Source organism: Vollenhovia emeryi, unplaced genomic scaffold, assembly GCF_000949405.1.
Source record: "Vollenhovia emeryi isolate VEMERY1.0 unplaced genomic scaffold, V.emery_V1.0 DF939411.1, whole genome shotgun sequence".
In the NCBI taxonomy this organism is placed as follows: domain Eukaryota; kingdom Metazoa; phylum Arthropoda; class Insecta; order Hymenoptera; family Formicidae; genus Vollenhovia; species Vollenhovia emeryi.
In genome coordinates this window covers 54,202-76,312 of record NW_011966955.1, presented here as the reverse complement: position 1 = coordinate 76,312, position 22,111 = coordinate 54,202, and the positions used below count along the sequence as shown (strand labels likewise).

At 41.9% G+C, this 22,111-nt stretch overlaps 2 protein-coding genes across 7 annotated transcripts in view; one reads left to right on the top strand and one right to left on the bottom strand.

Moving 5' to 3' along the window:
• The window catches only part of LOC105557853 (zinc transporter ZIP3-like), a 25,314-nt gene extending 6,137 nt beyond the window's left edge, over positions 1–19,177 (top strand). Inside the window, exons 1-8 of one of the 4 annotated variants that reach the window (XM_012005218.1) lie at positions 4,027–4,196; positions 6,361–6,590; positions 7,043–7,210; positions 8,521–8,682; positions 8,794–8,937; positions 9,287–9,494; positions 9,687–9,813; positions 18,156–19,177. In XM_012005218.1, the coding sequence (XP_011860608.1) occupies positions 6,388–6,590; positions 7,043–7,210; positions 8,521–8,682; positions 8,794–8,937; positions 9,287–9,494; positions 9,687–9,813; positions 18,156–18,412 (1,269 nt within the window). In that variant the 5' untranslated portion in view covers positions 4,027–4,196; positions 6,361–6,387 and the 3' untranslated portion in view covers positions 18,413–19,177. Of the gene's footprint in view, positions 1–4,026; positions 4,197–6,360; positions 6,591–7,042; positions 7,211–8,520; positions 8,683–8,793; positions 8,938–9,286; positions 9,495–9,686; positions 9,814–11,868; positions 12,991–13,831; positions 14,898–18,155 lie in introns of those variants that run through there. The other 3 variants (XM_012005217.1, XM_012005219.1, XM_012005216.1) reach the window with 3 other exon arrangements.
• A 1,585-nt stretch (positions 19,178–20,762) lies between these two features.
• LOC105557852 overlaps positions 20,763–22,111 on the bottom strand; it is a 7,402-nt gene continuing 6,053 nt past the window's right edge. The window contains exon 3 of one of the 3 annotated variants that reach the window (XM_012005214.1): positions 20,763–22,111. In XM_012005214.1, coding sequence (XP_011860604.1) covers positions 21,202–22,111 — 910 coding nt within the window. In that variant the 3' untranslated portion in view covers positions 20,763–21,201. The other 2 variants (XM_012005215.1, XM_012005213.1) reach the window with 2 other exon arrangements.

Sequence of the window (22,111 nt, the reverse complement as noted above, 5' to 3'; positions counted from 1 at the left end):
CTCTCTCTCTCTCTCTCTCTCTCTCTCTCTCTCTCTCTCTCTCTCTCTCTCTCTCTCTCCCCCTTCTCTCTTTTTCTCCTCTACTTTACGAGCTTTACATTTTTCTGCTTTAATATATCTTGAGAAATAACAGACTCATTAAAACTAATTTGAAATTACGCATGGAATTCTTAACTTAGAATGAGGATAAAGTGCATTGAAGCAACGATGAAGTTTCCGTCGTAGCATACTGCTATTAGCATTTTCTGCTGCTGACGCGACGATAATCGACGAGAAGTCAAAAGCGCTCGAACGTGGTTCATAATTTATGTTAACCGTGTGTCTGGAGCGTTAAACAAAAATGTACGTTAAACAAAACCGACACGCGTCGTGGCGCATTATTAAGTAACACGTGCGCGGGCTACTTACGGAACGCGACTCAGAAGTTTATACGGACTTTACACGCACGAGGGGTTTACCCGAAATTCTCCTGGGTCGAGGCGGCGAAGTGTACATAAAATCCCGAATACCTCTCTCTCCCCCCTTCCTCCCTCTTTTTCCAAGGCAAAAGAAAATGGTGGGCGTTTCTCGAGCATCATAACAACCTCTTGACGATAGAACATATATCGAATCGAGTAAAAATTAAAATTTCTCTCTCTCTCTCTCTCTCTCTCTCTCTCTCTCTCTGCCTCTCTCTCTAGTATTAAAAATTAATACTAAAAGCGAATACAAAAAATTGCATATCAGGTAATAAAAAACAGAATTTCTATATAATTTTCCTACTTTTCCTCGTGCGAGGGGATTCCCCTGTCTTCGCGGGAACACCCGGCCGGTGAAATGCTAATGCGGAGGTACGTGCAATGCATCCTCATTACGTTCGAAACCGTATAATCGGCCGGACCGCCGCGTCAGCGTTTAAAAGTTATCACGTTTTTACCAGATCCGTGTATGTATGCGGTTTTTCCAACAGTTGTAATTTAACCGTGAGAAGATTTGGAACGTAATACCTACATCAAGGTCGATTAAGAAATTATTAGTAACTTAATTCTTAATAGCTGATGTACACGGAGAGAAAGTTTTCTTAAAATTTATCCTGAAAATTATGTAATCGTGGGACAACATGGCATTTTGAAGAATTTTATAATAGTTTTTCGAAATTTTACTATACATTCACAGTTGAAAAATTTGTGTTAAATTTAACAGATATCACATGTCCCAAACGGTCCACACAAATTTTTTTGTTAATTTAACATAATATGGATATGTCAAATGATCACACTAATACTCTGTTAATGTTTTAACACAAAATAAATGCAAATCTCAAACTAATTTGAAATAAATTTTGTGTAAAATTAACATATTTTTAATGACAAAATGAATTTAAAAATGTAATTTTTACATTTTACAGATATAATAAGTCAATTAACGGTTCGAAATCACTCTCACTTATGTTATATAGAATAAAATCCACATTTTATTCTGTAAATTTTAACATATAAATCTTGTTACTAATAACATAGAACATGTGTATTGTGTAAGATTAAAAAGTAAGTACACATTGTTTTAACATTTCTTTTCAAGTATTTTAATAATTTTACATTTGAGATCAATTAACATAAGAGCAATATGTTAACTTAACACATAAATGTGTTAAACATTTAACACAAAAATTTTAACCGGCGTTTTTATTAACAAGAAAACACAAATTTTCCAGCTGTGTTCTACTAGTAAAATATATATTAAGTACAATTACTACACTGAGAAAAATTTCCATCGGATAAACCAATTAAATAGCGTTTCCGATGGTTAATTTTTCCGATTAAATTATGTATATATCCGATGAAATACAGTTACCGATAAAATTTGGTCGAAAAACCGATCATATTTTTCATCGGATATACAATTTAATCAGATATATCCGTATGTTATCATGTACCTAATTAGATTATCCGATTATATTTAATCGGATATTTTTCTCAGTGTAGTGAAATATATAGTAAAATTTCAAAAAACTTTTATAGAATTCTTCAAAATGCCACATTGTTCCACGATTACATGATTTTCAGGGTAAATTCCCTAGCGGAAAAAACTTCTATAAATAACTACAAAAATTGACTTGAAATAGAAATTTATAGAAATTTTTATATCTTCGTTGAAACATTGATTTTTTGTAAAAATATTTACGAAATAGTATCACAAACTACAATGTTCTCTAATCCAGAAATTATTGCAAGTAGTATTTCATGAAAATGTACAACTTTGTAAACATTAGTACAAAACTTTACTAGTTTTAAAAATTTAAGAAACAACAAAATCTTAAAGAATTAAAACATCTTGTAGAATATTATAAAATGCTTACTTGTAGAATATTATAAAAATAAACGAAAGTGGTCCAATTCTAGCATTTTCATGTTGATATTTGTAACACTTTTTAAATTTACGTAGAATTTCTTAGATTCTGACAGTATATTTTTTTTGTAGAATTTTGTAGAATTATTTCCGGCAGGGTTTTAAGAGAAAACACTCTCCGTGCAGTTGTTGCGATTCGCGATATGTTAGTATTAACAACAAAATTGATGATATTGTTCGACACGTAATTGTTAATAACTAATAATATAAATCATTTTGGTATTTCGCAGCGCAGATAAATAAATTTCCCAATCCGGTCTTCCATTCGTGATATTAAGTAACTCTATTATTGATTTGCGTAGTTGAAATTTGGCGACAGATGCCAATTCGCGATTCAGACACCGATCAATCATAAAGACATTGATCGGAAGTACGTTATAATAATCGCTCTTACGTGCGAGCGATACGCGTAATCAACCGACGCGTGTATTAACATATAAAGTGTCTCTTGCGTAATCATAGAAATATCGAGGCAGCGATATCAGCTGTTTAAATGGATTAGCAGGCTGAAGAGAGAGGGCGGAGGAAAAGGCAGGAAAAAAACACCTGACGAATCTTCCCGAGGCGACGGAAATGTACCATAGATATAAAATAATTAACAAGCGATTTAAGTTCGTAATGAGTAAACAGCGTGGGAAAAATCGTTTTTCGCGATAATTTCGTTCCCACAAATTCAATTTCCAACTAGAAATTTTCTCAGCGTTTAACGTACGACTTGATCTTAACATTCATGGACGCTACGGTAAAAGTTTATGGTAAAAGACGGAGACTGGCGAATTTTTTCTTATTCGTTCCAGGATAAGCGATCGATCTCCTCGAACGTTTACCTTGAACGACACAGAAATCTCTCTTCCCCCCGTCCCGATGACTTTTGACTTTTTTTCCCTGCCGGAGGGTCACGCCGTACTGCACTTTCACTGCATTCGATTCCCCGGTGCCTAGCACAGCCGCGCATTTCAAAGGCCGTTACTTCTTCCTGCGGCGTTCTCGTTGTTCGTGTCGATTGCACGAGCCGAGTCAACTAACGAACGAGCACCGTTAAATCGCGCCACCGAATCGGCACGAGCGGGAAAGATCGGCGCGGTACGATCGCCGATTCCCACGTCCCGAACGAGCTTTTCGCAACGACTTCCTTTCGCTTCTCTTCGGAAAAAAAAATATTTATGCCGATCTACCGATAGGCATCATCGCGCAAGCGCCGGACGAGTTGCTACTTAGGACGGAACGCATGGACGGCAAAACGATCGGATAGATTAAGATAACGGTTTCGGTATTACGAACCAGTGAATTAAAGTTAATAATCGTGCATCTGCACGAATCTTTCTCTTTCTTCTCTTTTCTCCTTTAGCTGCAGTACTGTGTCGTAATCGATCGTCATCCGATCGTCGCAGGGTAAGGTGCTATCCTTCGGCGTCGGTTCCTTATCCTTCAACCGCGGACGATCATTATCTTTTTCCTCACACAGACAAGCAAGGGTATCCCACAATCGTGCACGCGCACACTTTGTGAATGTATACGTATGTAGAAATGCCTGTTGCTGCGTCGGCGGTAGGTTCATCCTCGGGCGCGTTATCGTGCGACACTCGCGACGACGTGACGATCGCAACGTGAAGAGATCGGAAGACGATACCGAACACCACACCGTATATATATACGACGGGTGGAAAAGACAGTGCGAGTAGTAAGTGCGTCGACTCTCACGTTTATACACGGTGTCGTAAACGTGTGTCCTCTGGGAAGGGCGCGTTAGTGTGCCATTGTAAGGAGAAAGGCAGATAGAAGACGTTAGAAAAGGTAGGAGCGACGAGGTGATCCTTGATTTATCCGATCTATTCGTAATCGATTGTGCCATTTTTTTTATTACTAGCGTAACATTTCTTCCTGACGAGTGATACAACGAAATTTGCCATTTCGAAAAAAATTGTCTTCGTGTAGCAGAATAATATTAAGTCTACACAATGTTAGCAATAAAGTCGGAGGAGCTAACATGATAATTAAATTAGTCTTTGCATACAGCAACAGCAATAGCAATAAAATATAATAAATACAACAAAGTATAATAACGTAAAGAATTGTTTGACGCCAGTACATGATTAACCAATGTAGAAAAATTGCTAAGCGACGCTAACTGGCAAATTCTAATTAAAGAAATTTATTGCGAAAAATATTACTTCAGCCAGGTTTTGAACCTGGTACACTTTAGGCGGGTGTCTCACGTGTAGGGAAGTCCAGGTTCAAACCCTGGCTGAGGTAATATTTTTCGCAATAAATTTCTTTAATTAGAATTTGCCAGTTAGCGTCGTTTAGCAAAGTATAATAACTTCGGTGCGATGATATGAAATCGTGCCGCCCACCGACACCGAAGTCAGTTCGAGTTTTTTAACACTGCTTTTTGCTCCGATTTCACGTTGCCATTGATGCAATCTAACTTTTCGATCATTCAGATCTGTGGTTCAGACAAAGTTTTAGCATTTGCGTGAATTACATAAGTGTATTTTGGGCATAAATTACGTCGAGATAATAAAGCAATCCAAAGTTTCAAGTGGCACGACAGTAAAACTATTGTCATGTATTATCGAAATTTAATACACTTTCCTTTAAGATATAAGATATCACTGATAATAAAAGCACTTGGAAAAATTGGAAATAATTTTCCAAAAAAGTTTTTAGTCCATCTTTTATCTCTTTGAAAGTGAAACTATGGAAGTTTAATTATGGTCGGATTAATAAAACTTCATACACGGGAAAAAAATGCTGTGTAAATTAAAAATGCCACAAACATAAATAATTCACTCAATTGTATTTGTTGTGGATTTTAATTTTAAGCATTGAACTAAATATTCAGATTATTAAGACAATTATCTGATGTTTTTTATTTATGAACACTGATATTGTTTCAACGATTTTATTTCAATTACACTGATTCTTGTTGATACATTATTTTTTTCCGTACTTTTTTGAAGAAAATAATAACGGGAGAGAACAAAGACTGATAAAGAAATAAACCACTTTTTTAAACGTACGAAAAAATCTTGCGAAACGCTTTTGTCAAAAAGTTGTAATTATAACGTTATTCATTCATTCATTCGATATGATTTTCTGTAAGCGAATCTAGAATTAACTAACGCGATTGATTGATACGCCCCCCGGCCATAACGCGTGTTATGCAGAAATAATCTCTCTTCTTGTCAAATGGTGCCACCTATTGAGCGATAATTATCCAATAAAATCCAGGAAGTGCGGATTTGTTATCATGAATAACATTGTACGGAAACTTGACTTTCGATCCTTGATTCGCAAGAGATTACGCGATTGCTTTAGGTAAGATAAATTTAACAATGAGAGAGGGAAATGGGCGGGAGCGAGTGAGGGATGGAGATATATGTTTCTTTTAAGATAAATATAGCAAGGGAAAGCAAAAGAAAAGAATACGCGGAACTCACCTTCGGACACATGAGAGGATAATATTTCCTGAGTAAAGCTAATACACTGACACAGAATTTGCGCGGTAACTAAATACCCTCTAGTTCTAAAAGAGATAAAATATATTACAAATGCGCGAGTCGACGTTTTCGAACTGCCGACTGTAGCTAAATCACCAGAAATGTCTAGATAAAACTCAGTCATGAGAAAGATTAAGCACGTATCTTTGTAACGAATTTCGAAGAGATCGGGCAGCCTGTAGCTTTATTACGACTGGAAACGTAATATGAAAGAGTGAAAACGCCGAACGATGAATCGGTCCAACATTATTATTAAACAATTCGAAATTTTTCATCAATTTGTATGCACGTACACATCTTCAAGGTATCGATTAAAATTGACGGTTCCTATGGGTATCTTCACTTTACACAAAACTTGCTCGATGATTAAATATTTCACAGAACGGAAACTAAGCCTTTTACTCACGCGACTCAATAACGCGATATATCCTAAGATTAATTATATTGTTAAAACTTATTGCGTTTGCAGTGAAGAAGAGCCGGAAGATTCGCCACCATGTCGCTAATAGAATCCTTGCTCCAAATGGCGGGAGTGGACCTGACTCACCACGGCGAGGATTCGAAAGATTCGGAAAAGGCTGTGTTAACCGCCAAAGCTGTCACCATGGTGGTATTGTGCACTGTGAGCACGATCATGGGCATCGTACCGATGCTTTTGGCCAAGTGGTTAAAGTGGGACATGAGCAGCCAAAATCCCAGGTAAAGATGTTATCTCAAGCGACGGGGAACGACTGCACCTATAACCGTACAGATCACGATGATAATTATCGTAATAATTCTCAAGAGAGTTATTGTACTCGACATCATATTATTTAACTGTTCAACTATTTACACTTTACTATTTACGCTGAGTTACATGACAATAATCTCGATAATAACTTCTGATACGCCTACACTTATCTGTAGAAAAATGTTTAACGCCACGAGATAAATATAAAAGTCGCAATTAATTTATATTTCGTGAATATCCATACGGCAAAGTACGGGAAAGCCGAGTAGAATCGAGAAATCATTCAAGGCGTACGTTCGCTGTAATCCTTAAATGACATGAGTGATGTACATTGCGTCTCGCCGATATTGCTTTAAGACCGATGATGTAATACGACAGAACTGACTAGTTAAATCATTAAGTGCCGCTTTGTCGTGCGTAGATCGATGAAACTGGTGGGTATTCTACTTGGCTTCGGCGGAGGCGTTCTCTTCAGCACGACGTTTTTGCATTTGATACCAGAAGTGGCGGAAGGCATACAGAACCTTGTTGAGTCTGGTAAGATGGCGCAGCTCAACTTTTCACTGGCAGATATGCTCGCGTGCGCCGGGTGAGTCAGTCCTTTGACGTCATTACGTATAGATGTAACATAAAATAAAAATCACCACCGCAAAGGTGGAATATCTCTCCAATAAGATATTTTCGTTTCAGTAAGAAGCAAAATATCATTATTCGTTACTCTCAATTTAAAATCGCGATGACGATAACTGTTTGTACATTTAATTCGATCCAGTTACGACATGATGAATTTATTGAGACTTTAATTTATTATATTCCTTAACGGCGGAGAAAAAAGAGAAAGATTATGAAAGGGAAAAATAGATTGAAAGGTAGCAGGATATTTATAGAAAACGTTCTGTCGTGGGAAGAAAGAAAAGCGCAGGAAAAGATATATGAATAGGCAAAGGGTAAGAGAAAGAAAGGCAAAGAAGTTAAGATAGGACTGGGAAAAACTTCTTCGTAGTAAGAGTCTGGATAGAAATGTCCTTCGTTTTATTGGTTTCAACGAAATATGGCAGAATCAATAAAGTGTCTCGAATCTGTACTCTGAACGCGGTATTATTATTATTTCTTCTATATGGCTATCTTTGGACTGTTCGTTATCGCTGCATTGCTGCACTAGTACAATTAAGGGCCTGAGCAGAATGGCTGTTTTATACCCTTAAGACAGCCTTAAGACAATGTTTTATGTTTTGAGCCTTTGTCTTGAGGTAACGCACAATAACGGTCTTACGTCTTAAGAGTACAAGACAGCCATTCTGCTCAGGCCCTAACTAACTGCACTAGTTCAACAGTACAGCGATAACGAACAGACTATATGACGACACGTTTTGTCGAACTAGAACTCTGTCCAGATTCTAACTACAGGGACTCTACTCTGTAGAAGCTTGAAGAGAGGAGGAAGGAGAAAAGGTGGAAGAAGGAAGGCAAAGATGGTACACGGGTAAAAGTAAAGGAACGAAATTATCTGGGAAAATAGCATCTTGGTACGGGAACTTGATACTGTGTCCGATAAGATGGGCGGAGAAGAATAGGAATAAATACCAAAAGGCAAATGGAGGAAGGAATATAGAGAAGGATGGAGCATTATAATTAGAATGGAACTAGGATAAGTTAAATAGGATAGGAGAAGAGTAGGTTTATATTGATGTGTACAGAGTAGGCAGTATTAGATTGCGGGGTAGGAATGGAGGGATGAATGAGAGTGTTAAGGATATAATTGTAAACTAAGTCCCACTCCTTGGCATGTAAGCTGAAGTGTAATGAAAATTGTATATATTACGGCGTCGAATTTGCAAATATCGCTGAATCAGCGAGCTTCAGGATTATATAATTAATTACCACGGATTTCTTTTGTAGGTTTTTCATTATGTACCTGGTGGAAGAGTCCGTGCATACGTATCTCAGGAAGCGACAAGCAGACCGGGACGTAACCATCAAGAAAGACGTGAATTTTAGCACAAACGACTTGGTGGAGAATGGTCAAACACCGTCGTGCACCAACAACAGTCACGCACACGCGTAAGCCTGTTTGCGCCCGACTTTATCAATCGCTTTATATGTTTGTCGAGCCGATGACACTTCGACGGCGTGAAGAAACCGCGCGAAACTTCATCTTCTCTTAATTTATAGGGGCCACAGCCATTTACCGGCGATAATGGATGATGACTTCGTGATCACGTCGCTCAGAGGATTATTAATAGTGCTCGGCTTATCAGTCCACGAGCTCTTCGAAGGCCTGGCCATCGGCTTAGAGAGTTCAGCCGGTCACGTCTGGTAATTGCATCGCGAATGTGTCTTCAATTCCTAATTCGAGCCGCGCTCGTGCTCTAAATTAATCGTTTAAGGCGAGGAATGACAAACTCCCCACACTATGAATGTAGCATTCTTTTCGCAATTGCTCTGTATCTGTGAGCGTGACGAAAAAACTTTTTCAATTGTATCGCATCATACCAATTTTATTGGCATAACTTGAATTCGAGCACCAAACTTGATATAAATTTTCTAAATAAATGCAGAGATTAAGATACTTTATTATAGATTAGCTGAATAATGAATTGCACTTTAGTATCCCACCGGAAACGAAGAATCGGCAATATGACAAACGACATGATTTCGTTCGTAGGTACATGTTCCTCGCAGTGGCGTCTCATAAATTTGTGATAGCATTCTGCATAGGCGTAGAACTGATCGCGTCCAGAACCAGAACGTACCTGTCCGTGATTTATACTTGCACGTTCGCCGTGGTGTCGCCGATAGGAATCGGCATCGGGATGGCACTCGTCGGCGGCAGCAGCGCAGCCGCGAGCGGACCCATGGCAGTGATATTGCAGGCAAGCCTCTCAATCTTTTCAGGGGAAATTTAATGAAAGAGAAAATTGCAATAAAACGATCGTAATACGCGTATCGAAAAAATAACTTGATATTCAAAGAATGCTTGGGATTCCGCATAATCTATGAACTGGCCAGCAATTGCGCGGCATGTAAACGGGAAAACTCTCCTTATCGTCTTCTTCTCGTTGCAGGGACTGGCGTCGGGAACTTTGTTGTACGTCGTATTCTTCGAGATCTTGCAGGAGCATCGCACTGGGTTGAGGCAGTACCTCTCGATCCTCGTCGGTTTCCTCGTGATGTTCGGATTGCAGATGTTGAGTAAGTATGAACGATTTTATTTCGCGCTAACACACACGCTCACAGTAGTGTCTCTGAATCCCTCGGTGATAGCAGACGCATAAAAATTGGGATACTTAGTTAGCTATAAGTAAATGCCCGATCTCTGCGCTTTGTAAACGCATTCCCCGTATCTAACAAATATAGAACTGGGAAGTTTAATAGATAAGAATATTGCGTTGATACGTCTTGCACTTACTTATCCACTTGTCTGTCTTCTGAAAGTGCGCAATCTTTCCTCGTATCAACAACGTAAAAAAATAAAAAAACAATACGATAAAAAATGTAATTAAATGAGAACAGTTTATAAGAATAGTACACGTGTGATAAGATGCTAAATCAGTGATTACGCGTAAATAACGATCAGTTTCTGTTTTCAAATTCCTAGTTGAGATCATTTCGACCACTGTGAATTTTTCTCTATTAATAGATATGCGATTCTTCTCTCTTCAAACAAAATTCCCATAGATATAAGTCTTAAGACTTGAAAGATACTTTTTAATTAGATTAAAGTGCGCAAATCAAACGGGAAAGCATTTCGTGAATAAAAGTGTACCGAACGAGGATGCTCGAACGTGTATCCGAGGTCGAAGATCATCGACACGACCGACACTTATCGATTCTCAGTGAGTAATTATTGTCGCTGGTCAACAGTCAACTTATCGCAGTGTATACGTATGTGTACACGCGTCTGTCAGTTCTAAAAGAGAGAAGAGGCAATGCGCTCTCGTCGGGACTAATATTCGAAATGTACGTACAAACCATACGTACTTCAGGATATGATAGCAGGGGAAGAACGGAAAGGAAGAGGGGGAGAAAGAGAATGTGGCACAAAACGCAAAGGACATCCTGCCCGATGATTCACGCGGCACGGTTCCCGTAACGTTTGATTTTGCTCGTCGTGAAAAATTTTCCCGCTTGCAGATAACCGTCGTTCGCCGGCAGACAGAAAAATTATCGATACGAAAAAGCGCTCCGTTCACTCGGTTTGTATATGAGTCACTTACATTGTTTATTACTTTACTTCTTTGGCACGTACGTATCCTTCACGCTCGCCCGTACGGGCTTATCACTCAGTAATCGATGAGAGGTAAAAGAAAAAAATGGAAACTATCGCAAAAGTAAAATATGGCGTAATTGTGAATCGCGATTATTTCGTTATCGGCGTAATTAACGACGAAGAACGTTGTAATTGTCGTTGTTGACTTCAACTTATTGGAAACATATTCCGCGGCTGCTCGAACTTTATATGTAGGAAAACGTTCAATGAAGTGTCCGACACAATGGGTGGTATCCTTTCGCTTTTGCGCGAAAAGGGTGAAAGTACTATAGAGCCGGTAAATAATCACGAAGGCGTGATCGTCTCAGTGGCACACATCGCTAAATTCATGCTTTTGCTTTGAAAGTGACGAGTGCAGTGCCGCCTTTACTTTTACATTTTCTCATCCGTGTCACAACATAGAAATTGAACAAATCTCTCTCGACTAAGAGAAATTTATTTCTATGAAGTTGCACCGCAAATCCTCTACGAAAAACAAAAGGGGTTGATATCTCTCGAGAATTGTCAGTGTCTACTCCTCCGTTCTTTTACTTATCGTCAGTCTCATCTCGTCCTCGTTATACGGGCACTCGAGGAGATTCATTTCTCTTGCGGTCTAATTCGCGGCACGAATGTTATTTATGACACTGTGGGCGCGAACGTGGAATAGACTGCGTCTGCACGCGTGCCCCAGCACGTAGACGACGACGTCTCCGAGTGTCGTCGACCAACTCCTCTCATTCACGCGTGCACGTGTGTTGTACACGCGCCTACGCACCGACGCGTCCGCCGCCTGCGCGAAGGAGGGAAAATGCATTACGCGTTACTCCTCGTCGGGCACAGATCAGTTACAGCGGTGTAACCGATGTTTAGCGTGCCCAACAATGCCGTAAAGATAAAACGGAAATTCAGCGTCTTTTACTTTTTCTTCTTTTCTTTCTTCCTCGATCTCCTTTGCTTGTCCTCTTTTTTTTTTACTTCATCTTAGTCAAGTTCCTTGTTTCCTATTGTGTTTACATTTTTATGTTCTCTCCTATCCTTCCTATCCTTCTCTCGTTTTTTTTCAACTTCTCCTTTCCATTCTACTTTCGTTCCTGTGCATTCTCCTTTTTTCCCCTCCTTCGATTTCGCGTACATGCCGACGCGAAGAAAGAGAGCGACTCCACGTCGGCCTTACGCTACTGAATGAGGGACGATCAGTCGTGGTGCAGGTGCCAGAAAGAGTATGCACGCTAGCAAGTGATCGTTGGACAAGGACAAGCGTAGCGTTCGCGGGAGTGGGCAGGAAACGGTTCGGTTCGCACTATGTAAGACGACGAGGCGGCGGCCGAGGGGTCCGATCGAGCTGAGTTCCCCTCGAGACCGGAGTAGTGTCCGATCGGCCGTCGCGCCGCGTGGAGCTTTCCGCCGTTCGCGATTGTTCGCTTCGTACAAAATCGTAGGGTACAACTGATTGAGGAAGCTCAGGCTCGATCCGAAGTTTCGTCCGACTGGGTCGCCGCGAACGTGATCGTCCTCGCGAAAGGGTCCTCGAGAATCGGAGAACGGGACATTCTCGATAGGAAGTGCGAGCTCGTGAGATGAATCCCGTCGTCGACAGGAACGCGCAAATGAGAGCGGTGGTGAAGTGATGATGAAGTAAACTTTGTCGCGACATCGGCGTCTTGCGCGGTTCTTATTCCCGACACTTCACTAGCGTATGTTTAACGAGATACGTGTGATCGCTTCGACACCGGCGTTGTGAAATCCCCGAGAAAGAAGAAGAAGAAGAAGAAGAAGAAGAGAGAGAGAGAGAGAGAGTGTGTGTGTGTGTGTGAGAGAGAGAGAAAGCAAGGTTTTCTTCATCATATCTTCGTTATCGGTACCAAACGGTATACGAAATGGAGGAGGACACGACGACGTCCAATATTCTTCTGATGTCGAAGATCGGCGCGATGGTCGGTCTCGGCTTCGGTTCCCTCGCACTGGGAACGTTACCGATGATGGTGGGACGTTACAGGGCCAGGAAACAACTTGGTCAGAAACGTGGCCAAGCGATCTCCTTCAATCATTCCAGCACCTCCACGTCCACTTCGGCGTCCTCGCCGAGCATTGACTCGGCCTCCGTGTCGAACAAGCAAGTACGTCCGAAAAAAGCGGCCAGAAGTCCTCGATATTTGCCAATATCTGGCCCACTCCCGCAGCTCTCCGGAAGGCTCGTCTTTGTGCCCATTGTAAATCGAGTCTCGACTTGTCTGAACATGTCTTGAGTCAACGTTACGAAGTCACATTCGCGGGAAAATAATGAATATACCCAGTAAAATATCCTTGACACCGATATTCTTGCATATTTATTAAATGTCTTTACGCTAAACATAGACCGTTTTTTTAATTCCTGCATATCGGTCGGTTCTAGGTTCTATTTTCACCGAGTGTATACATATGACTCATTGATTTCAAGTACCTACTATAATTATATATCAATATATGAGCAATCCTAAACACACCTAAGACGGCACAAAGTCGAGACGGATAATATTTGATCGGAAGGAAGAGAACAGGGGGTCCCGCTTGCATAAGATGTTAGTTGACGTTTATGACAACTTCATTAATGATGTCGGTCGATCATGTATTAATCGTAACGTGTCCGGAGTAGCTGCTCATTACAGGGTGCTCGGTATTTCATAGATGGCATTTATGGATTCCTTGAACTATTTGGAATCAATTAAATCTTGATTTCTTTTAGCTGACGTCTTGACTGTTTAGCAAACGTCGCATTTATGCATCTGATTATAGTAGAAAAAGCAAAATTTTTAACGACCAATTGTTTGTCGTAAATTAATATCACGTCGGTATTTTATATTACATGAAAAGTGAATTCCAGAGTGGTCAAGGAATCTATAAAACTTGATAACCCGAGCGTTCTATCTAACGAATATAAATCCTAAAACGGATCCCAAAGCATCGCGGCATCGTCTTCAGGGTCTCTTGACGTCGCTCTTGCTCTGCTTCGGCGGCGGCGTGCTCCTGTTCACGACGTTCGTACATCTGGCGCCAGAAGTGCGCGCTAGCGTTGAAACTCATCAGTCGAATGGCCAACTGCCCGATTTGGGTACCCTCGGTCTGGCAGAGCTGCTCTTCTGCGGCGGTTTCTTCTTCGTCTATTTGGTCGAGGAAGCCGTGCACGCTGCCCTTACCGGCAAACCCGAATCTTCGGAAGCGTTGCTCTACCGGACGGTGTCGGTGCGAAGATGCAACAACAATCAGACGGGCCCATCGGGTTCGTCAATGGTGTCAAACGGCTCGATCACCACCGTGTCCACGACGACCAAGTCCACCGCGTGGAAAGACACCAGCGACACCGAGGACAACAGGGATCAAACGGATGTAGACCGGCCGAAACTCCACGATTCTCGCGAGGCGAGCAAGGACAACAAGGTGCTGCCCGCTATATTCGTCCTGCCCGTCGCGTTAACGAACGAAGGGCATCAAGCTGCCCAGAAGCATTCCGATTTAGAACTAGCGATGCCGGAACTGAGCTACCCGGTCAATCATCATCATCCTCACGACCATCATCAGTACGGCGCGATGATGCAAAACACCTCGGTGCAAGGATTGCTGACTGTACTCGCGTTATCATTCCACGCGATATTCGAGGGTCTGGCGGTGGGCCTGGAACCGTCCATCAGTTCGGTCGCGTATTTGGCGGCCGCTATCGCGACTCACAAACTGGTCATCTCCTTCTGCGTCGGTATGGAGCTCTACGTGGCCGGCGCTTCGACCAGGACCACCCTCGGCTACCTGTCAATCTTCTCTATGGTTACGCCGATCGGGATCGCCGTGGGACTTGTCCTCGATCATTTCAAGAATGACAGCGAGAATTTGGGGCCTACACCCACCATACTCCAGGGCATGGCGGCCGGCACCCTGCTGTACGTGGTGTTTTTCGAGGTGCTGGCGCGAGAGAGAGCGAACGAGAAGAGCGGTTTGCTGCAGCTGGTCGCAATCATTATCGGGTTCACGCTGATGCTGGGACTACAGATCGCCAGTGAGTTCGTTTCCCGGAAGACGAGGGTGTCCCCCGCGTCTCTAGAATGCATCAGAGCGTATCGCGGCGCGACACACCGCCGATGCCGGATAAATGAATTATCGTCATTGCTCTAACGTCGTCCTTCGTATCCGCGCCTACTGCGCGTTTCCGTTTCCCTCGTGCTTCTCGCGTGACCGGTGAATTTCCGCATGTCAAAACGGGAAATCACGCGGCGCGCGAATTTATTGCCGCAGGGTGAAAGTCCATCCCGGCTCCATTAGGGTTCACCGGAAGCTATCTCTTCCACGACTTCCTCGATTCGATTTTGCATGATGAGCGCATTATTATTCATAGCGACCAGATTTAGCCTGAATAATTCAAATATTTTTCTAGATTGCTTTAAGGTATTTTAGAATATTTTATATGCAGATTGGCGATTTAATGTCCAGCCTCTCGAGACAGAAATGTCGATCGAGCGTCATCGCTCGCTACGATTTCGTAATCTTCGATATCCTTGCGGTTACAATTTTCGGAATAGCTTGTCCCGGTGCAAACCTGTTACAGGTACGCCCTTGATACACTTTACGTTGTTGGTTCCTCAGTGGTTATCTAATCTAATCGATTTGCCCTAAACCGACGAGGTGCAACTGAAAAGTCAGGGTCAGGGTATATTGGGGTGGGAGAAGCAGAAGAACCCCTCGTGGCAGAACTTCTCGTAGCGTGCAACGCTCGTTCGTTCATTCGGAACTTGCCGCGAAAATAGATGTTATCGAGACGTTACTCTGTTAAAAATGAAAGTACGAATCGACAGATACTTGTACGAGAGGTATGTGTATACATATGTATGTATATACGATTACGCCGGTACGTAGAACTGAATTATTTGTTGATCTCGAAACGTCAGCCGATAAACTCTGTCCGCTTTTGATAGTTAATGCTACTTTGTCACGATTGTTGTTCCAGTCGAATGCAGTTGATGACTTTAATCAAACTGACGCGGATACTAACAGAAGTGCAAATTATTCGTACCAATCGTTGAAATGTTTCTAACTCGAATTCATATTTTAAGATTAAGCTTCCCTCCTGTTTTCATAGTCAAGGATGTTCGCTTCTATTTTTACCCCCCGATATTTCGTCACTACAACGAGACCTTTTCCTCCTCTTTTTCTCTCATTTTTTTCAGGGTAAAAAATGCAACATTAAATATTACTAAATATGTGACGTAATAATAGCTGAAAGGGTTTCATCTCCAAAACTTCTTCAAAAAAAAGTTGCTCGGTAACTTGTTCCATTAATTCCGACTATTTTCGACCTGCTCCTTCGAGCAGCTGAATTGAGGCCTAATTATAATATCGCCGACGTGATCTTCAGTCGGTTAATCGCACGCATACTGTATATATTACTTTGCATCCAATAACAGATTGCACGCTTGTTATTTCGCCGAGAAAGCAACAACAGGTGGGAGAGACGGATCGTAATAATGGTTATACACATATTTCTGAGGATGTCACCTGTTATGCAATCTTAATTGCAGCCCAACCTTTTCGCGAGAATGCGAAATATTCGCGAAATCGCGAGGGACCGTAAGTGCAATGTTCCGTTTCAATTCAATGAATGACGAAATACGCCAGACGCGCATTAACAAATCTTAATCTTACGAAACAATATCATAAAAGTACAAGTTGAAAAAATAATTCTTACGCAACGCTACAACACGTATTAAAGCATTTTCTTCGGGTATACGTACATAGAGCAAAATATTATAATACGAAGGAATTAGACTACATGCTCTCTATCTGTTAAACGGTTTATTGGAGCATTTACTCCGCATAAAATACGAGCTCGTTACTGCCACTCGTAACTGCACGAAACGTGAACTTTTACACAACTCGCGTCGGCTGCCATATGATTGGCAAATTGCATACGGACACAACCCACTTCTTCCAAGACACACACGAGTTTCACGTGCGGTACTAGAATGACGTGCACTACGGGAGCATTGTCACGCTGACGACAGGCAGACGAATCTCGATCTCATAAGGAACCTGTTTATAGTCCCAAGGCTTTCTCTCCCCCCATGGCAATGACCTGGGACGGGTAGGTCGATGGACGATCCGACCGACTTTCGACCGCTTTCTCAACCGTTTGACGCATTTTGTGATGACGAAATTATCGAGCGTCTGAGTACCGTTTGGAGAAGTTCGTGCGCAGACACACAAATCGCGTGGAAGTTAATTTACGGAGCGTTCGATGAGCGACAGTGGCAACGGACGGTGCGTGATCAAACGCACGTGTGGACGCACACGTGCTCAAGTTGTGACTTATAACTTCGTCGCGAAATATAACATTGCAAGGTGACTTGTATAATTCATTGGGTTACTAACGCTATTAGCTCAGATAACTAATAAGGCTACTCGAGGTGATTATTGAAATGATCGATTATTAAGCAGCTTCCTTATATTCGGCTGAAACAAAACGCTCGCTGTATCGTCGTACGAACCGCGTCGTTAGCGTTGATTAAATACTTTCCGCTGATAGTTGAGTTCAGTAAAATATTACTGTGCTTCGCGAGGGACCGACCTCTCTCTTTCGCACGATGATAGCTAATAAAACCTAATTTCTTACACTTATCGAATCATCCCGTAAAAATATATTTTAAAAAAATTGCAATAAATTCACAAACACGTGTCTTTTCGACTTCAGCTGGCCACATGTATTAAATATGCTTTCACAACGTTTTGACCTTTGTTAAGGAGTCATGTCAAATACAAGTAAAAACGCATTTTAGCGGAATGGAGTTCCGTATTAAGAGTACAATTTCACTGCGGTCTTGGTCTTACATCCCTCGGCTCCGGACGTTAGTATGTTTGACATAACTCCGTAATAAGATCCCACTTGATAAGAACCTAAACCAAAGGTCCAGTATCTCTGCTACTTTTAGAGATATGCAAAAATTATAATTAAGTTGTACTACATCAAGGGAGCCATAACACGTTAGTAATATTTTTTCAAAAAGTGGAGGCGCTTCGAAGATTTCAAGGTGACCTTCAATTTTTTTAATGGAACCCCCTATTGTTTATTATAGTATCTTATTCTACTAATTAATATGAACAACTTTTGTCGCAAACAGTTTAATTTAATTCCTTATTTTCACACGTGGGGGAGTAACTTTGCAACGTAAATTAACGTTAGTTCCTTTCACGGATCTCGCGAGCAGTCCGGTCCGCGCTTTAAAAATCGTACGAAATCTCAAACATCCACGCTTTCTGTCTACAGCTGCCCATTCCCACTCACACGGTGGCCACGGACACGGACATTCGCACAACCACACGCATATGGAGCAACTCGATCACGATCATGATCACGATCACGAGCACGAGCACGAGCACGATATCGTCACGGAGGCGATCGACAAAGTAACCGACAGCATCGCCGAGGCCGTCTCCAACGCCTTCACGTCGACTACGCCGTCGACGATAGTACAACCGACCAACGTGAGCGAGACCAGCCCGTTACATCCTCAGCGAAGTTAGGGGACCGATCTTTGGGTTCCCGCAAGTACAAAGCTCCACGGCTGAATTCTCTTCAGATTCAGCGCAACCACGATCTCTCGGGAAGCTCGAAGATCTCGAGATGCCTTTACTCAGGGGACTCTTCTCATGCGCTTTTTTTTTAATCATTTAGCGAAGTAAGAAACTGAGATATTGATCAGTGTCAAGCTGACTTTTTAGTGTCTAGATTTACGTCGTGAATCGGATCGATGAACTCGACCATGTTGCTGGTGGACATGGTGCGTGCGATAGGAAACTCGTATCGCACCGCCACGCAACGTTACATTCGATAAGAAACGACATCTTTCATCGCTACTCCGACGGAAAACTACGCGTCTGAGAAGAATCTTTACGGATTTCCGACAGTTTCGTCAACTATCGCGAAAGGTTGAAATTTCTCGCTCAAAGTCGCGACTGGAAAAAGATCGCGCGCCAAAACACTGTATTTGCCTATGAGCCGAGTTTATTTTTTTAGATACGTAATAGAGAATAAGTCAATCCGTAGTTTATTTAAGTGCCTTCGAGACCTAGATACTTCACAGTATCGAAAATATTTATTGGTAGTAATGTGCGAAGGCGATCTCCAGAGTTTAAACGGTTCTCCTTGGTAGCGATAAAAAAAAGAGGTGGGCGCTGAGCTTATCGGGAGAGCCGGTCCATCGATTTCCTAATTACTCAACGAATCCAAACAAGCCATGTGCATTTATAGCAAGAAATTTTAATAAATTATCACAGCTATTTTTATTACGGCCGTCATATGTTTTCTTATACCTAGTGCAACAGTACAAAACGAAATGGGGATTCGGCACATTTTCCAGACCCCGTGTTTTCCTAAAGAATCACCTTCCTTCATATTTTTATATAGAAAATTTATAGAATTTTCATTTTTTTCACATCAAAAAGGGATCCTCGAAATTGTCGTTTTCAAAACTAGCCAGAGTTTATCTTCTGGAATATAGATTACTGTAAAAATAATTCGCGCACGCCTGAAAAATGCACGCGACCGTCAACTTTTCGAACGCTCCTCCCCGACCCTGGTGAAAATGGAATTTGGAGCGTAAATCGAATGTAAGGGGAGAGTGACAGAAGCGCAAACGAAATGTGTAGGAAGCGTAATTTGGAACAGCAAAGCGTAAAAGAAGCGTTGAAGTTTCTTTTACGCTTCGCTGTTCCAAATTACGCTTCCCACACTTTTCGTTTACGCTTCTGTCACTCTCTCCTTACATTCGATGTACCCTCCAATTTTTATTTTCACCAGGGGAGGGGAAACCGCCTTCGTGAACGTCACCTGGATGTTATGTTGAGCTGTTATTGTTGAAAAGAATGCAGTATCATTATTTACGTTGCGACGAAACAATGGGTGCAGCGTCAACTTCGTTGATGATGATTCGCGATTTTATAACATTTGTGCGTCGCAAAACTCACCGGTAAGGTGGCCCGGAGCATGTTCGAGTCGTTGAAACATGTTGTTCCTAAAGATTGCCAGGGACGTTCGTGTAATTGGACAAAGCGTTTCGGACAATGACATCTGTTGAGGCACAGATTAATTCTTCTTCTTCTTCTAATTATGGCTCCCGGTACCTGATAAACGAGGCACAGATTAATAGCACAGATTAATAGACAGATCGCCAAAGGCGCGAGTGAAATCGAGACCACCACTTTGCCCCTTACCGACAGCGCTGCCCCCCGGAGCGAGTCTGGACTAAATATATCCGATTTTATCGACAAATTTACTTTTGGTTCGAGTCCCGACTAAACATATCCGATTTTATCGACAGAATTGTCTAAATTTTGTCTGGACTCGCACCAAAAGGCAAAATTTGTCGATAAAATCTATTTAGTCCAGATTCGCACATTATAGGGGCAAAGCTGTCGGTAAGGGGCAAAGTGTGTGGTGGTCTCGATTCCACCTGGGCCTTTTGCCCATTCTACACCTAGGGATGATCCTACTTGTGGCTCATCCGATACTCGCTTCTATACCTAAAGCTAATCCTACTTACAGCTTATCCGAGGAAGTAGTATAAAGTGTAAAAGGTACACTGTAGTTGTACTTTGGTACGATTAGAAAGCAACCAAAGTGTAAACCTTTTACACTTTATACTACTCCCTCGGATAAGCTGTAAGTAGGGTTAGCTTTAGGTATAGAAGCGAGTATCGGATGAGCCACAAGTAGGATCATCCCTAGGTGTAGAATGGGCATTTGGCAATCTGTCTATCCTCATTCTTGTTTACAATGAGATAAACGTGAAAGCTGTTGACGACGTGGGTGCGACAATACGCGTGACGTGTGGAGAAATTGGTCTGTTCTTTATAAAATTTTCGTCAAAAACGGAGAGTGAGAATTACCCTGTTAACATAATGAAATCAATGTATATACAAACTTACAACTGTACAACTCACATTAAATTTACATTATACTAAATTGAGATCGTCGCATCGTCCGAAGATTCTTGTCAAACTCGGAAACGATAAGCGTAGAACCAGTCCTCGTGTTATCACCCAATAGACTCGTTCTAGACCAGGCATGGCCAACCTCTTTCGAGTCGCATTCTAAATTTTCAAGCTCTTCGCGGGCCCGAAACAGTCTTAAAAATATTAAAATTTGTTCCTTATTCTAAGAAGAAATACTAAAACTGGTTTTAATGTTAAATTAAAGCTAGCTTTAGGCTCTTTTCCTTCCTTAATTTTTTATTTTTAAGACTGTCGCGGATCGTAGATCGGCCATGTCTGTTCTAGACGCTACCGTATTTATCAATAGTATCATAAATGCTCTAACAAAATAGGAAGAATTTTTTCGACTTTTTAGGCTTCGCCAAAGCCTCCACGGTGGAGTGCGTATTGCACACGGCGTTCTCCTTGTTCTCAGTAAACTGCTTGGTCGCTATATCGTACACCAGACGTTTGTTTTGCTGCAATTCGTCCATCTTGCTGGCCCAGGACACCGGCCTCTCCTTGTAAACGCTGGCCAAACTTTGACGATGGCTACTTTTCTCGCCAATTTCTATGTCGAGATACGAGGACAGCTTCTCTTGAGAGTTACATTCTGTTGAACTTCCGGCCGGAACGCAATCCACGAGCCCGTAATTCTGGAATCTCGTCTTCTGCAAGGCGCATATATAATCGCTGACTTTACGGAAGATGCTGTCCTCTTTGATCAGGTGCTTAGGCATCTCGACTACTTGCTGCAGCTTCCCCGCGGTATCCTTGTGCCTGGTCCTTCGCTCGCTCACCGATCTCGTGAATCTCACGAATGCGTGCGGATTTTTGTAAAACTCCGGATTAAACCACACCGACGAGTTCACGCTAGCGGCTGACGACATCGAGTTCATGTCGTCATGATTTATCATAGGTCGCTCTTTGTACCTTATGCTAACATATGAGTGATTCCTCGAAGAATTCCTCGACGGTGCGCCTGAACGGATCGGATACGTTGTTTTACTTCTATCATATTCTTCCTTCCTCTTGCATGGATTGGTGATGTGTGCGGTAGGCGCGAGAAGGTGAGGATTGTTTGGAATCTCAGTCTTTTTCGGAATCTCTACTTTTCTCGGGTCCTCTTCTCTCCTTGGAACCTCTTCCCTCTTCGAAACATCTTCTTTCTTCGTCACGACAGGTTGTGGATTTCTCGAAATATCTGCCTTTTTCGGAATCTCTGCTTTTCTCGCAAACTCTTCTCTCCTC